Consider the following 18024-nt stretch of genomic DNA (forward strand, 5'->3'; position numbering starts at 1 on the left):
GGGGGAGGGGTGGTGGGCGCTCGCTCCCACAAGTTTTTTTCTTTTCTATTCGGAGACCGACGGTCCTATAATCCGTCCTAACCTCGGTGGAGGTTAAAGGCCCGCTAGAAGAGGAACCTTTAAGTCCTGTGGGGTCGTAGCAGACAGCTGGACAGAAAACAGAAGAGAGAGAGAGAGGTAAGCGATGGCTAGAGAAAGGCTGCGTCCGTGTTGGTCGTGGTCGGTTGAGTTGTTGTTTGTGTCATATGTAGTACTCCTTCATGTTGTCCCTGACTGCAGCGCTGTGGTGCTGCAGGTGCAGCTCGGCCCGGTAGGCCGTCTCCAGGCTGTGTCGGTGCTCCTCCTTCTCGCTCATGTCCCTCCGCTGGGCGACCCCCCGCCGCCGCTGCTGGTACAGGAAGCCACAGACCACCGCCAGCACGCACAGAGCGCTGAGGACCACCGCGGTGACCACACCTGGAACATGGGAGCCAGAGAGGGACACACACGCACAATGCAAAGTGGGTTAATAAATAAAAGACGTGGCGATAGTTCATGTACTGTAGGCAGCGGAACATGTGTTTAAACACAAAGTGTGTCCAGGCAGGCAAGGTAAAGGATCAAGATACAGAAACCTCTTATCTCCATAATATTCTAATAATTTGTGTTTTTTCGTAAATTAACGCCCTACTTGATCATACTACAGCGTCACACAAAAGCCTCAAAAGTAGCAGATCTGCAAGCATGACATCGTAAAATGTCGAAAAATCTTTTGAAAATAGATGATCTACAAGCTCACAATGCGTTGCATCGCGACGCATTGTGAGCATGTAGATCGGCAATTCTCAAATGGCCCGAAATGTATATAGGGCTGAACTGATGTACATAGGGCTGAACTGATTAATGTATAATAATCACACACGTGCACACTTGCACAGACACACACACACACACACACGCACGCACGCACAGGCAGATCACATGCAGCGGTGCTATTAGGTCAGCGGTTAATCAAATGTTTTCATGTCAAGGACCCCCCCCCCCCCCCCCCATTTGAAAATATGTCGTGTCAGGGTATATAAGTTACACAGTAATATACTTTCATATGCATATAGGGAAGAAAAGTGGTAGCCACTAGGTGGAAATGGTTAAATATTTATAAAACCCACAGATAAAATAGCAACGGTATAGCCGATCGACACGTTTGCAACACATTCCGAGTTTGTAGATCTGCTATTTTTGCATGACACTTTTGTATGACAAAGTAGGGAATTAAGCCACACACAAAAATACGTAAAACGTTTAAAAATTGAGATACAAGTTTTCTGCCCGACAGCAAGGATAATTATCCTCCCGTCCTGGCGAGATGTGGGATGGACAGAAGGACGGATGGAGTTCAAACCCCCAGCCTTCCCCCGGGGGTGTGGTGGAGGTGCTAAAGAGGTTTGCTCTGGGAGGAATCTATTACACCTGAGGAGAAAATCTGTTGTCCTTGCACTGATATTGGACTCTGTAATCAAGCAAAGGAAATACTTTGTGTACGGCACAGGGTTATAATGGATTATTGTGAGAAAGAATAACCTACTAGCTGCTCTTCCTTGCTGTCGGGCAGAAACCTTGTATCTCCATAGTTCAACTTTTTTTCTCGTAAATGTACTACAGTGCACACAAAAGTAGCAAAAATAGCTGGTCTCCAAGCTCAGAACGCATTGCAAGGTGACATGCTGTAGATGATGATGATTGATGATTTTTCTTTATTAAAGTGTCATGCTTCCAAAGGAAGCCCAGCCCATATGGACTTACAGGACACTAGCATTTCATTTGACAAAAGATTGTACTTTCTTTTGTGCTATTTTTAAAATTTTGTAAAGTTAAGAATTTGACAGATATTGACACATTTGCCCAGAGTTTGCCCCCCCCCCCCCCCCAGCAAATCCAACCATGTGTAACAGTACACAGTTGTCCATGTCATTGATTCTTAAAGTGGGGTCCAGGGGGTCCCCAGCAAAAGTAGTTAATGTGGCATCACAATCATTTGAACCACTTTATCCATATGTGGGCTATTCAAAAATATCAGATCTACAAGCTTGTACATCTGCTATTTTTATTTTTTTTAATATCCCAAATGTTGGAAACTTTTGAATATATATTAAAAAAAACATAAATCTTCTCTTCTGGGGGTCCCTGGCACAAAACCTCCAGATGGGGGTCCAGGTTAATGCTCATTGCTTGAAAAAAACAAACAAAAAAAACGTACTTCGGAAATTCATTTGGTCTGCTGTTTTTCCTTCCATCAATCCATTCAATCCCTGTACAATACAATGATATATGACTGAAAGTCATTCTACGAAACTTTTGTTTTACTTTACAGTGCAAACAATACCCCTCACCATAATATAATTACTTAGAAGGCCAGCTCTCTGCCACAGAAGAGCCTAAATTGTAGTGCGTTATCCCGTCTTGACAGACACGTTATTCGACTGAAATGTCGGCGGCAAGAGGCAACGGCAGATAGCTGGGGCTCATTTCACAGGAGACTGACTTTGACAATTGAGCACTATAACAACTGGGGGTATATCCGGAAGAGAGAGAAAGAAAAAGAAAGATCTCACCTCCAATTACTGCCGAGTTGCTTTGTGAAGCATTTCTTAATGGCTCCTTGCCTCTGTCAACTGCCGTCTCTGAACAATCCGGCAGCACATCGTGGAGGAGACGGTGGAGAGTGATAGCACAAGAAATGGATTAGTTCATCAATCACATTTGTTTACCACTGACAAACGGGATGGAAAATACACACACTTCGAGATCTCAATGATCGGAGCAGCAGAAAGGGCTTCATTACCTAAAATGGCATGCATCCATTTTGGGGTCAAAACAAATAGGCGTGTGCATCGGTTAATCAAACCAATCGATTTAATGGATTATAAAAACATTATCGATGATTTAATAAAATAATCGATAAATAATCAAGCCTCACTCTGGGCACGTCATTATAGGCGAAAAGATTCCAAACATTTTAGAAAATAGTGAAAATAGCCGACCGCTCACAACGCATCACATCGCAACACGTTGTGAGCTTGTAGATCGCCGCTTTTCAAAAATGTTTGCGGCAAAGAATGAAATAACGCTTAAGTGGTTAATCGAGTTGTTGATATTGAAAAGGTTTAAGAAATAAACAAAAAAAATGCTTAAAGGTAGGCTAAGTCATTTTCTTTGGTTGAAATAAGTGTTAAATAGCTCTATATTCTGATAGTACTCATTGATAGAGAGTGTTTGTTCAGTAACAGGAGTCTCAAAAGAATTGAGCAGACAAAATTGGAACTGGAACACTATAACAATGTATCTGTTAAATGGTTACTCTCTCTTGATTGGCTGAAATTGTGTCACCTACCTGAAAATATATTTTATAAGAGCTGGAGAGACTCCTGTTACTGAACAAACACTCTATAGCAATGAGCAGAATATAATGCTTTCAACCTTTAAAAAAATATAACAATAAATCAGTTAACCTACCTTTAACTCAAGTACAAATTTTACAGAGCAACTTTCTCTTGTAGTTGAATAATATTTGACCAGGAGTATCTATACTTTGACTCGAGCACTGTGAATGAGTGCTTTATCTACCAGAGGGATTTAGCGATAGAGAATGAGTGTGGCAGTGAGGCACAGAGGAGCTGCCTACGACCAGCACTAAACTATTCAATCAACAACATGCTTCCTAAGAGCAACGTGGGCGGAACTAAGAGATTAGATGGAAAACAATATATATATATGGTCTCTGTCGGGTGGAAACCTCATATGTCCAAAACTGTTCATTTTCAGGACTCAAAATCAAAAGCCTCAAAAGTGACAGATCTACAAGCTCAAAAAGCTCGAGCTTGTGGATCTGCTACTTTTGTGTGACGCTGTAGTATGATCAAGGGCGTTAATAAAAACCCACTATAGCTACTATATTTTTACATGCATTGAGATGGAGTGTCCATCTATGGCAGTTATACAAGTAGCCTAACTCCTTTCAGTGCATTATGTGCATAGGGAGTGGGCGAGAGAGAGAGAGAGAGAGAGAGAGAGAGAGAGAGAGAGAGAGAGAGAGAGAGAGAGAGAGAGAGAGAGAGACAGACAGAGAGCGAGCAAGAGAGAGAGAGATCTGCAAACAGAGTACAGATTTAAATTAGCCAGTCTGCTAGCCAGCAGATGGATTATGTAATGTCTCTGTTCGTCCCAAATACATATTTGATCATCCCCCAAATTCCTAGTCTCGTCCGCTTACGATCAACACTTGCACTGGGTCACTGAGTCTGGGTCACTGAGTCTGGGGACCCCCAGGGGTCCTTGAGGGGGTTCCAGGGAGTCACCAGCAAAGAGTTAATTAATGTATAGCATTAAAATCTATGTAACCACTTTAACACTATTTCATACTTTGGCTATTAACCCATTAAAACCGGGAACGCATCTTTGTAACCACTTAAACCATTATTTCATACTTTGGCTATTCAAAAATAGCAGATCTACAAGCTCATAGCGCGGCACAGAGTGCCGCGCTATGAGCTTGTAGATCTGCTATTTTTGAAACATCTTGAAAATGTGTGCAAATCTTTGAATATATATCTATTTTTAAAGCAAACATTCTTTACTCAAAATCTTTGCTTCTAAAATATTTTGAGATTGGGGATCCGCGGCCAAATACAAATTATTTTGGGTGGCCCTTGACATGAAAAAGTGTGAGAACCACTGATATTATAGCAACATTAAAAAAACATTTGTAGAATCTGCCCCAGGTCTGGAATTTTGGTTCTGAGTGCCACAACCAAAATTAATTGTAAAAAAAAATGTGCTTAGGAGCCGAGATACAGCCTTTTTCAGTAAAAAGTTAAACAAGAAGTGAATGGAGCAGCAAATCTTCAAATCATCATATCTTGGGTTCTGAACATTTTTTTTTTCATGACGTATTTGACGTCTTGTGGCACACGGGGCGTCAGGCCTCATGACGTATTTGACGTCTTGTGGCACTGAAAGAGTGGGTAAAAACAAATACAAATCTGGAAAGATTTTGAGTAATTTTGATACGTTTTAACAACACAAACCTTCTCAAAGGTGAGGGTCTATGGCCATACATATACATTTGGGGGTCCTTGACATGAGAACCACTGTGTTGCATTCATCTAATATGGGAACAGTCACTTGACTCACTTGCTAAGGAGGGCAATGTGGGAATGACTCTCCACTGCCGACAATTCATGTAAATAATATTTATCCAACAATGTACTGGTATTGGAGTGGACACTGCGTTACTTTGTCAGAATCAGGCCCTCATGCTTTGACTGTGTTGTGATTTTCGACAGTAATCCATCGGTTTCTAAATTTTTAAATGTCGCTTACATTAATGTCGGTGAATGGAACTTCTGAGAGCTAACATACTGTAAAGTTGAAAGCAACTAGTACACCACTTGCTTTTCCTCTTCCATCGTGCAAAAATAGGCGATCTACAAGCTTGATTGGAGTCAGAGATTACAAAAAAAAATCATGAAGGAATGGGTGCCTGTGGCTCAATCCAGGGAGTCCTTGGTATTAAACAAATATGACACTTTTTGACAGGTACTTGGGTGACAGACATCAATTCTCAACCTTCAAATTCAACAATACAGAGCCTATACAGAATGAAGCTGAACATTATCTGCTCACTTGATATTTTGGAGTCTGCCAGCACACCACAGTTTGACTCCACCAGTTGGCCGCGGATGCTGACCAATGAGCTTCCTCGATTCAACAGTGCCGCTTTCAGGGGAGCCACGTGATTGAACTGGACCGACGACAAGCAGCCAATGAAACCTCTGGAGCCCGCCTGCTTCACCTCCTCATCAACCACATCCATGCCTAGGGAAGAAGGGAGGGACGGACGGACGGACGGACGGACGGACGGACGGACGGACGAAAGAAAGCAAGAAAGAAAGAAAGCAAGAAAGCAAGAAAGCAAGAAAGAAAGAAAGCAAGAAAGCAAGAAAGCAAGAAAGAAAGAAAGAATATATTTCAATATATTTAAAAAGAATATATAGGCTATATCATTTCAAAAGATTTAAAAAAGTTCAAACCCCAAAAAACAAAAGTATTTAATAAATAAAATAAGAAAAAAAAAATCTAATAATTTCCATGATACAAGAAGTTTTAGAAGTCGTGAACATAAGAGATCTACAAGCTTGTAGATCTGTTATTTTCACTAGTTTGGGTCCCGGCCCGGGCAAACATTTCTTTTTTGGGTCTTGAGCTAAAAGGTTTGGGAATCAACCACTGATTTGGGGGACAGGATGCAGGGGGCAACAACACACACAAAAAAAGACATGTTAAATTAAAAACGTAACAAAATAAAACTTAAAATAGGTGTTTTCACATCTATTAATTCACCTGTTTCCTCGGCTGTGTGTTCTCCACTTCCTGTTGATTTGATCCAATGAAATCCAATGAAACTGGTCAGATGACCAATGATATCCAATGAAATCGACAGGAAGTGGAAAACACACAGCCTAGGAAACAGGTAACCTCGCATCACCAGTCTTTCCACCTCGGAGGAAAGCCTGGTATGCGTTACTAAAGACCCGTGTGATCCGGTCTAGGCCACGCCTATTGAAAAAAAGAAAAGAAAAAAGAATCCTCTTTCCGGATTGTCGCGATCCGGTTTTGCGCCGCTTTGTTTTGGTTCCCCAATCCCTATTTAAATGGAATAGAATTTCCCTGTGGGATAATACGGATAATACAGACGCTAAATAGTCTCCGGAAAGTAAAATCACATTTATATTTAAAAAATAAGCTAATCTACGCCGCATCAAGGATTTTATTAGGACGGACCTATTTTGGGGTGACGTCTTTCCGGATTGTCACGATCCGGTCGCCTGATGACGCGCCTGGTGACGTAGGGCTACTTCCGCTCCCGACCGGATCATGGACCCGAAAAGCTTCGCTTCCCAGGCTAGGAAACAGGTGAATACATTCCCGTCATTGTAAGCCTTCTTTGTGTCAACGTTGTAGCTATGTTCTCGCAGAACACGTGTCCAATTTCAGACACATTTAGTCTAAAATGTTATCATATAGCCTTTGCATAGTGTACTTTTAATTGTTCAGTATACATTTGTATTCCTTATTCGGCCCATATTGCCTAAGTAACAAACTATTCTATCCTTCATGTACTTTCCGCCACACTGGATGCCTTACGGCACTTTGCTGCCTCCCACAGGTCTGGAGTATAACGCAGTTGATATCAAACTGTGTGCATGCAGAGACACGCTGTTGTTATTAGCACACATAGCTTAGCTGGGAGAGAAGGCACATCCCCGGACAGCACCGCGTTGTAACTGTCACCAGGCAGACATCCACTCATAGGGTTGTCAACCGTCCCGTATTAGCCGGGACGCCCCGTATTTTGACCAAAAGAGGCGCGTCCCGTACAGGACTTCACTTGTCCCGGTAAAGGGAAGATGCATATAATAATTTAAAAAATCTGTGCGTCTGCCTGCCTATGTGTTTGTGTGCTGTATGCGAAGGGCGCTAGGACCCTGGGGGTGCCGCTCTGTTGACAGGGCAGGCTCAGTGTGCGTTCTCTCGTGTCTGCCTGTGTGAGACTTTTCTCATTGTGTATGTGGGAAAATGTGCGCTGGTTCAAGCGGACGAAATAAAATAAAGGTGCACGTGCATCTAACATTGGCATTGCTCTACCGAAAATAAGTTGCCGCATGTGAGGTTACGGTATATCATACTAACTAGCTTATAGTTAGTTAGACACGGACTGAGCTACAACAGCATAACAGCCAACGTGCCTGGCCCCAAACTGAATTAAAGAATGAGCTGTCTCCTCTCCTCCTCCTCCTCCCCCCGCGGCTGCAGCAGCAGGTTAGAAACTGTTATAGTAACTGTTCCAAAATGCATAGATTTCTATGTATTTCAGGGGTTTGGGGGGCTGGCTTTTTTAATATAAATGTCTTAGATTTCTATGTATTTTAGGGGTTTGGGGGGCTGGCTTTTTTAATATAAATTTCATAGATTTCTATGCACTTCAGGAGTTTGGGGGGCTGGCTATTTTAATATAAATTTCATAGATTTCTATGTATTTCAGGGGTTTGGGGGGCTGGCTCCCCCAAAAGAATTAAATAACACAACCCTAACCTAACCCTAAAACCGAAATAAAGTACCAAAAAACAACAACAAAAACGTACCATAATCGGCGTTCCCGTTTTTCCATTTCTGAATGTTGGCAACCCTATCCACTCATAGGAAAACACACCTTGCCCACACATAACTAAAAGTCTGCAAGTGCGTCCTCTGTTGTTGCATCGTGTTATGTAGCCATGTGCATGCCCATAATAATTGTAATAATAGTACTGTATAGCTTGATAGCTAGATCAGGCTACTGGATGTGAGGGCCGTGAAGCTGCCCGAACCTCTAGTAAAATACATAATCAACTAAAACAAGAACACATCTTTATAAGAAAGGATTCGTACTACATCAATACTGGATTTAAACTTAACTAAAATAAACTAGCAAATCCACCAAAAAAATTAATTTCAGAAACTAACTGAAATTGAAAAGAAAGTCAAAACAAAAATTGAAATTAAAACAAATAAACTAAACTATAATAACGTTGGTTCCTAACGGACTACATGCCTTACATTTTAAACCGACATAAAGGTCAAACTCAGCTGCATGATATTATATTTTCAAATCCCTTATCTAATTGGGTAGGAAAACTATAATTACCATCATCTTCCCACCGGGGGTAATTTAGAGGGAGTTCCAACAACCCAAACCTCCCCCTCCCCCCCAAAAAAACACATGTAGCCGTCGCCACCGTGTTTACGAGCAGTCTTTTTTTGTCGGGCCCGGCATTTATTTTTGTTTAATAGATCCCTAGGAGACATAACCCAGTCAAGAAGGTAAATGTCTCTCCTTTGATCCTTTAGAGAGTACATAGAGTACACTGTAAGTGATGGTGGCTGTTTGTGCTGCTTTGCTAAGAGTTAAAATTAGCACACAGCGCTGTGCTGTGGCGGATGCATGGAGCTTAGAGAGAGACGGAGTCTAAAGGGAATTGGGCCTCTATACTGAAGTGCTTATTATAATGGACCTGATTTGGCAAATATACAGGTACTGTATTCAGGCTTCCATGTGGTTCAGCACTCATGATTTTCACTGAATATCGTTGCTGTCGGGCAGAAACCTCCTATCTCCATATTTTAAAGGATAACTAGGATATATATATATATATATATATATATATATATATATATATATATATATATATATAAATAATTTGTTTCCTCTATCAGTTTTTCTGTTTTCCTGCAGAAAGACACATCTATTTGGTTTAATAATAATTAATACTTTTTTTTGATGGTTCTTTGAGGCACCTTTACCCACTTGAATCCTAGCCCAATCTTGGGCATGTCTTAATTATGCGAACATTCGCCGATAGCAGATCTACAAGATTCTGAGCTTTTACTTTAGATCTGTTATTATACAGTACATAGGGTTTAAGTGGTTAAGATTTTTTTTCAAGGAGTCACAGAATAGCGGGGGCTGACGGACAGATTGATGAACCAATGGGATCCGACCCCCCCAATTTTTCTCCAGGGATTTTGAACCCGCCCCTCTATGCCAGATATGAGACAGACGGCTAGGGCAGTCTAATGGAGCAGTAAATCTTGGGATCACGTGATCTCCTGGTTCTGCGTCCATCTGGCGATGAAATGGTCACTCATGTGTTAAGGAAGAGCGCCATCTAGTGGAAACACCCCCCCAAAAAAAACAGTCGTCAAAATAGTCGTCCTTGGCAGTGAATGAGTTAAAATACTGCACGGTTCCTTAAAGAAACCTTGGGTCTGAAATGTTCTTTCTGGAACCAAAACATTGTTCTTCTATATGGCATCACTCTGAAGAACCAGTTTCCGTTCCACTTGGCATCTTTATTTTTCTTTGTAAGAAATTGCTGTTTTAATACTGTCTGCATCCGTTCGACATCTCGGGAGGATGACAGTTTAGGCTGAATGACAGTAAGTGATACTTCACAAAGTTCTATAATGTATGTGACCTTCATCAAACCTAAAACGGCTGCAAACTTTCTTTATCCGTGACTTCACCATTCAACCCAGAGATCTGCCTACGCTACCTCAGTGCTAAAATTAAAACCGTTTGCTTTTGAAATGCAAATCATGTTGTCAATTAGCATAGATTCGCTCATTCCCTGAGCTATTGTGCGTTTTCTGTGTTCAACAAATGAGGCATGATTCATTTAAGAGTTTCATTTAGCTTCCTGATTAATGGGTAAAGTGATCATGCAGCGTCTACCGCACTCAAAATTTGTGGTGCATAATATACAATATGTTCAAAAACAGAATCAGAGTATGATGATGGCAGAAGCAATTTCCTGGCAAAAGCATTCTCACTTGCCACCCCGCCTTTAAGCCTCAGTTAAAGTTAATTGAGAACGCTTGTGTCGTGTTTGGGGCTAAAACAAGAGAAGCAAGGTTAATAAAAATAATGCATTTTTATTTACAACGCACTTTACATTTTTTCAAATCTCAAAGTGCTACAGCAGGGGTCTTTTAGTTTTTCAGGCCAAGGACCCCCTAGCTGAGAGAGAGATTGTTTATTGTTTATTGAATGGATCCGTCTTCCTGGGGTCCATATAAGATGCATACAAATATAAAAACATGAAAAATACATAATTACAATGCATAATGAAGCAGGGACCCCCTCTATATTGTATAAAATTGTGTTTCAGATTAAACTTTTTTTTTTTTTTACTTGGTCTCCCCTTTTTTTTTACCTCTACAGCTACAGTATACCTCTTTGCCAAAAATCTACAAGCTCACAGCGCCTTGCAGTGCGAGGCGCTGTGAGCTTGTAGATCTTCTAGTTTTGGCTGAAGTTCTCCTCTGAATAGGGATGCTAGGGTTCAAAACATCCCATCACACGAAGATTTCGCGGCCCCCCCTGTAGTAACTATGAGGACCCCCTGATGAAGACCCCTGTGCTGCAGGGTTTAAAAACATGACATAAAAACAGCAAAGGCAATCAAACAATTACATGATGGGACCCTATAGGCTAAAGGGGTCAAATTAAAAACTAAAAGGTTGAGATGGTTTGGACAGAGGAGGGATGAGGGGTACATTGGGAGAAGGATGCTGAAGATGGAGCTGCCAGGCGAGAGGAGAAGAGGAAGGCCAAAGAGGATTTGGTTTATAGATGTGGTCAGATGGAAACCGTAGTCTCAACCCGCCCGTGCCGTTATTTTTTTTTTGTCTAATGAAGTATTCAATCAATCAATCAAACGTGGGCAAGCTCACAACGTGTCACAGAGTGAGTATTAATACGGCTTTATGTGAGCGTGACATGAGACATAATGTCTACTAGACAAATTCCTTACCGTAATATTTGACATTGCATTTTATGATATCGAAGGTCGTTTAAGTGCCTCTTTCCCTACGGCTAGCATTCAATGGTAATGGATTACAAAGGCGGCCTCTTTATCAAAGCCTTAAGAACCATGGCCCCCGTTTTATTTTCACCATTACAAGCAGCAGAGGGGGGGGGGGGGGGGGTCCTTGAACGCAGCTGTACGTCATTTCATCATCTCCGAGCACGTCAACCAAAAATGTCCTCCTCCTCCTCCTCATGCCTCATGCCCGTCGGTGGCTCACCTGTGACTTTCCCCAAAGTCAGCGATTTGATTGAGATTAACTCTGCGTCGGATGACAGGCTGTACCTGAGGTCCGTGTCCTTGTCAATCTAGATGGACGACAATGAAAACACCCTGTTGAGACTAGAGGCTGTGAAGAACACTTTGGAAGGCCCATTGTGTACTCATTTTCAATTATTGGCTCAGGAATGCGACAAAAAGTAAAACAAACTCCATGAATTCAAGGCTTCATGGGGTGTGTATTTGAAGTCCAAAACTTAGAATAGGATTCAAATAAAAAATTTGCAAAAGTAGCAGATCTACAAGCTTGGTTTCGAGCTTGTAGATCTGCTACTTTTGATGATTTTGTGTGACGCTGTGGTACGATCAAGTAGGGCCTTCATTTACGGAAAAAACACAAGTATGGAGATAAGCGGTTTCTGTCCGATTTTGATCAAATTCATAATTTCTATTGGCGGCGCTCACCTGGACGTACACGTCTCGTCCCTCTCGGTGGATTCTGACACGGTGGAGCCGCCCGTCCGCCAGGCTGCCGGGGGCGGGGCTGAACACGTCCGGCCTCCTGTCCACGTGGAGCCGATACCAGATCTGTAGACTCCCTGGATAAAGAAAACACCCACAATGCAACACCACACCATGTCAGTTAGTATAGCCCAGTGGTTCTTTGATAACGTTTGGTGCCAGGGAATATTTTTTAAGATAAAAAAAAATGTAAAAAATAGCAGATGTAGAAACTCGCAGAGTGGCACAAAGTGACACGCTGTGAGCTTGTATATCTGCTATTTTTCAATAGCCAACGTATACAATTTGGATAAAGTGGTTAAAATGATTGTGATCCTGTTTTAACCCATTAAGACCTGGAACGCAGACCCTGAAGTTTGCCTCTTAGGCAACTTCACTGCTATCAGTGCAAAACTAAGAAAACACACAATTAAATTTATAGAGGTGGCACTTGGAGTGGCTAGGAAGTGTATTGCAATAACATGGAAGTCTGACTCCCCCCTCGACATTGCGAGATGGTTCTCAGAAATGAACAGTTGTGTCCCTCTTGAGAAGATTACTTATAGTTTAAGAAAAGGGTTTGACACTTTTTTGAAGATTTGGCAACCTTATTTGGACTATATGGAAACCTTGTCCCTACCTCAACCTGTATCAGAGATGGAATAGGTTGTTATCTACAGCTATCTCGGTCTAGATCTATTATTTCTCGAAGCTACTTAATGTTTTTACAACAGATTTGTCTCTTCTTGATGTTCTTTTCTTTCTTTTTTGTACCTTTATTTTTGATTATGTTTTGATTATTTTGTATCTGTGCTGTCCTTTATGTATGTGGGTTTGTATGTGGGGAGGGGGGAGGGATGTGGGGGGGTTGTATGTATACTTTGTGAAAAATTAAAACGAAAAATAAAATATTAAAACAAAAAGAAGAAAAAAAAGACCTGGAACGCATCTGTGTCACTTTTTGATTTGAGCTAAAAAGCATTATTTTACACTTTGGCTACTAAAAAATAGCAGATCTACAAGCTATGAGCTTGTAGATCTGCTATTTTTGAAAAATCGTGAAAGTGGGCAAATCTTTGAATATATATTGTTTTAAAGCGAACATTCTTAACTCAAATCTTTGCTTTCTGGGGGTCCCTGGAACAAAATATTTTGAGATGGGGGTCGGTGGCCAAATACATCATTTTGGGGGTCCTTGACATGGAAAAGTTTGAGAACCACTGATATAGAAACATATTTTTTTTCAGAATACTGTTGGGATTTAGAAGACATTTATAGAATCGGCTTCAGGTCTTAATTGGTTAACTCATTTTGCTGGGGACCCCCTGGAACCCCTTGGACCCCACTTAGAGAACCACTGAGTTAGCCAACCTGATCACCACCTTGGATGCACCTTATAGTACTCATACACTTTTCATAGGTAATTGCCCAGTTTGAACTTGGGTGAGGCTTCCTTTTTCATTTAACCCATTAAGACCTGAAGCCGATTCTATCAGAATCAGAATCAGAATCAGTTTTATTGTCACATCACAGGTTTACAAACGTCTTCTAAATCCTAACTGTTTTCTGAAAAACGTATGTTTCTATATCAGTGGTTCTGAAACTTTTTCATGTCAAGGACCCCCAAAATGATATTTATTTGGCCGCGGACCCCCAGCTCAAAATATGTTGTTCCAGGGACCCCCCAGAAGCAAAGATTTGAGTTAAAAATGTTCGCTATAATAAATATATTAATTTCCACACATTTTCTCAATTTTTCAAAAATAGCAGATCTACAAGCTCATAGCGCGGCACTCGTCAGTATTACTTTAACTCTGAAGTGTACAAACCCATAAGGGTCAATTTGGTTCCATTTGCACGCTCTCAGAGTAACAGACCTGTAAGGAGGTCTATTTGGTTTTCCAAACATGAATTGTAAATTGTAGTGCACTGTGGAATAGAAGCCATTGTTCTTGCATCAATAATCAATCAAATAAACATTGAAATCTTGTTTGAAATGACCACCGATGACACAGAGTGAGTACCGAGTAGACAGGAATTGCACTCTACCATTGTGAGCATTAGTGAGGGCCCAGACTGTATATGGAAATTATGATGGAAAAAAGGCCAAAAAAATGCTCCTTTAGGTAAGTAGGTCGGATTGGCTTATTGTTCAGCCGAGCAACGAGGCCGTTACAATGTGCCAGACCCCTGGGACATGCTGTAAGATTGCTGAGGTGAAGCGCCACACCTACCATAAAGCTCCCAGTACTTAATGCACGTCTCGGTTAAAAGGTAGACAGTGTAAGTAAAAAAAAAATGTTAAAAGGTTAAAGCACTATATTCTGATAGTAATAACTGCAATAGTAACCTTGTGTTGTTGCTTTCCTGCAAAGCGCTGGAAAAGCATTGCACTGACTGTAATGGACACTTTATTTGTTTTTAGGACGGGATACGGTGAGACACTGTAACCTTGTGCTTGTTTCTCTGCATAAAGGCTGTTTCAGAGGGGGAGCGAGTGACGCGCCTTAGTAATCAGTGGTGTAAAGTAACTAAGTACATTTACTCAAGTACTGTACAATTTTGAGGTACTTTTATTTTACTGGAGTATTTCCAATTGTCTATACTTTTGCTTCTACTCCACTATATCTCAGAAGCAAATATTGTACTTTTACTCCACTACAATTATTTGAAAACTTTAGTTACTAGTTACTTTGCAGATATACATTATTACATTATAAAACATACATAAACCACTTTAGCCCTATTTTATACCTAGGCTATTTGAAAATGGCTGATCTACAAGCTCACGACGTGTTGTGGATCTGCTATTTTCAAACATTTTAGTACTTTTACTTTTGGTTACTGACGTTCATAGTGACAGAACACTATGCAACCGGGAAAAAAAAAACGTAAGTCTCGCTAGACGAGATTGAAATCTCAATGGATTGAAATCTCAATGTTTCAATCTCGTCTAGCGAAACTTTTTTTCTTTCTTTTTCTGTGTTCCGTCACTTGACACATGAACGTTAGATCTCAGAAAAAAACAAACAAAAAAAAAGCTATTAAAATACGCAATCTAGCGCAAGGCCTATTGGCGCACGTTTTAAGCCGTGGCGGACCCGGGAAGGAGTAATGATTTTTTTCTACTGTACCATTCATCCTAAGATATCGTAACATCATAGAAAAGGTAAGAAAACCCTGGTCCACAATTCCCCTTTAATGCAGTGTTTGTTTTTCCTGCATAGTGTATGCACAGGTACTGTATATACTATTGTATACTGTTGTTCTGTTTTGACGGCGCTTCTTGTTTTCTTTCTCTTGCCTTGTGTTGCTGTATACGACAGTACTTTCTTTCCTTATTCCTTACTCTTTACCTGTAACTCTTAACTGCTGTGCTGCCTCTGGGCGACTGATTTCCCCCCGTGGGATCAATAAAGGTATCGATCTATCTATCTATCTATCTATACTGTAGCAGTGGTTTTCAACCCTTTTCATGCCAAGGACCCCTAAATTGATATACATTTGGCCGCGGACCCCCATCTGAAATATTCTTTTGTGCCAGGGACCTCCAGAAGCAAAGATTTGAGTAAAAAAATTGCTTCAAAAAATATATTCAAAGATATATGCACACATTTTCAAGATTTTTCAAAAATAGCAGATCTGCAAGCTCATAGCGCGGCACTCGGTGCCGCGCAATGAGCTTGTAGATCTGCTATTTTTGAATAGCCAAAGCTAAGTGGTTAAAATGATTGTGACGCTATGTTAACTCATTTTGCTGGGGACCCCCTGGTATCCCCCCCCCCCCCCCCCCAAGGACCGCTGGTGGTCCTTGGGGGGGGGGGGGGGGGATACCAGGGGGTCCCACTGGTTGGCCCCACCAGGGGGACCACTGGTTGAGAACCACTGATCTATAGGGTTTGTTCAGAAACAGGAGGTCTCCCCGTCTCTCCAGCTCTTTGATAAAACATGGCGTACCGTTCCTGGCCAGGATGACAGCGATGTACTGCTGGCTGAAGGTGCTGATAGTCAGCAGCATGGAGGGACTCTGGGAGGTGAGGAAACTGAAGGCCATGTTCTCTCTGGCTCTGCTGCTGTCTCTGGACACGCTGGAGGCCTGAGAGCTTCTGTTCTGCATCACCGAGAAGGGCTCCTGGAAGGTGTAGGTCACCGAGGACTCTCTGTCGAAGGACACTGACACCTCTGTGGTGCAACCGCAGCAGGAGGAGGAAATAAAGACAGAAAGAGGGGGGGGGGGGGGGGGGGGTGGAAACTGCATTATTATCTTTTTCTTTTCCCTGTGTTGTTAGGTTAGGAAAAGGAGATATAAGGGAAGCTACATGGATTTTTCTCCCAATTTACTCGTTATGCCAATTATTTCTTCCCCACACACATTTGTGTGTTGCCACTAGAGTTCTCAAATTCTGCCCGAACCCGACCCAACCCAACCCGACGTTTTCAGGCCGGGCCGAAAATGTATGCTAATTGGTCGGGCCGGGCCGAGCCCCGGGTTCCGTGAAAAAAAAAGGGGAAAAAAGGGAAAAATAAGAAATCTATTACCACCAAAAAAAATATTTCAACTGTCCCTAGCGGCCGACGGAGTGGACTCGTTGAACGCAGCTTTACTCAGGTATCTATTCGTCGCCGTCCGACCTTCCTAGCCTGTGTTAAATAAAACTGTCGAAAATGGCCAGAACTCAAACATCGAAAATCGGCGAAAGTGGCGTTTTCAAGATGTTTCGGCCATTATCTCTGGAACGGAAGGTCCAATCTGCTCAGTTCAAAGCGTGTTGGATGCGTGACTTTGAGGAAATTAAGCACTTCGGGTTTTCGGGCCTAAAATTATGTTAGGGCCCTGTTCGAGCTGGCCCAGTTAGGGCCCAGTAAGGGCCGGACCTTAGTTTTCAGTCCCGTTGACAACGTTAGTTGTCACTGTTGTATCCTACTGACTCACCTGCCAGTGAGGAGCCCCCACCGTGAGGTTGTATAGAGCCTCCAATCCATCCTACTCCTCCCGCCCAACACTGACTCCGTGGTGGTGGGAAGCTACTTTACCACTGACAGCGCCACCTGAGCTGAACTGCTGTTCAGGATTCACATTCAAAAGTAGCAAAAGTAGCAGATCTACCAGCTCAATTTTTTGGGGATCTGCCACTTTTGAGCGACGCTGTAGTATAATCAAGTAGGAAGTTCATTTACAAAAAAAACACCAGAAGTTAGACAGCAAAGATATAAGATAAGGTTGAAACTCATGTATTTTAAATGTTGGCCTGCTGTGATAAGACGCTCTAACATGTCTCGTCTTCCCAATGTTTTAGGTTTTTTTTGTCATACAGAATGGTACATGGATAAATCTGTATGCATATAATATAAAATAAATAAAGATAAGAAAGAAATAAAATCTGAAAAAAATGAATAAATATACATTTTGTGATATTTTGCTACAATATAATGATATAAGTCTACAACAGAATACATATTTTGGGTGTGAGCGTTTGATCCTCCCAGACAAGCCAGAGGCAGCAGACCATGCAGCTAAAAACCTGTCATCTGCCTCTCTCCCTCTCCCTCTCTCTCCCTCTCCCCCTCCCCCTTTCCCTCTCTCTCTCTCTCTCAACTTTGATCAGCTCCACACATCGGAGGCCCCGTCGACTGGCATACAGCCATGGTGGAATATCAATTATCCTGACACCTCCGTTCCGGGGAGCTAGCCGGAATATTAGAGCAGCAACCTACCTGACGCTAGCAAAGCGAGCACAACACTACTTCCCCCGTTCCGTTCGGCTCGGTCCTAAAATGTATTCACTTGAATATATTGAATAATTATACGCTGCCGCCTGCCTCTGCCTGAGCGCCCGGGCTATCTGAGCGGAGCGCTCCG

The 18024-nt window shown here is 41.9% G+C and overlaps 1 protein-coding gene across 1 annotated transcript in view; it reads right to left on the reverse strand.

Annotated features, from left to right (window-relative positions):
- Positions 1 to 241: 241 nt before the first annotated feature.
- LOC308073383 (contactin-associated protein-like 5) overlaps positions 242 to 18024 on the reverse strand; it is a gene marked incomplete at both ends in the record, with an annotated part of 192163 nt that continues 174380 nt past the window's right edge. Inside the window, 6 exons of the mRNA XM_080412254.1 lie at positions 242 to 456; positions 2592 to 2660; positions 5662 to 5853; positions 11665 to 11752; positions 12129 to 12262; positions 16122 to 16346. Coding sequence (XP_080268380.1) covers positions 242 to 456; positions 2592 to 2660; positions 5662 to 5853; positions 11665 to 11752; positions 12129 to 12262; positions 16122 to 16346 — 923 coding nt within the window. The remainder of the gene's footprint in view (positions 457 to 2591; positions 2661 to 5661; positions 5854 to 11664; positions 11753 to 12128; positions 12263 to 16121; positions 16347 to 18024) is intronic.

This window comes from Gymnoscopelus braueri, assembly GCF_963280865.1.
Source record: "Gymnoscopelus braueri genome assembly, chromosome: 18".
Taxonomy (NCBI): Eukaryota; Metazoa; Chordata; class Actinopteri; order Myctophiformes; family Myctophidae; genus Gymnoscopelus; species Gymnoscopelus braueri.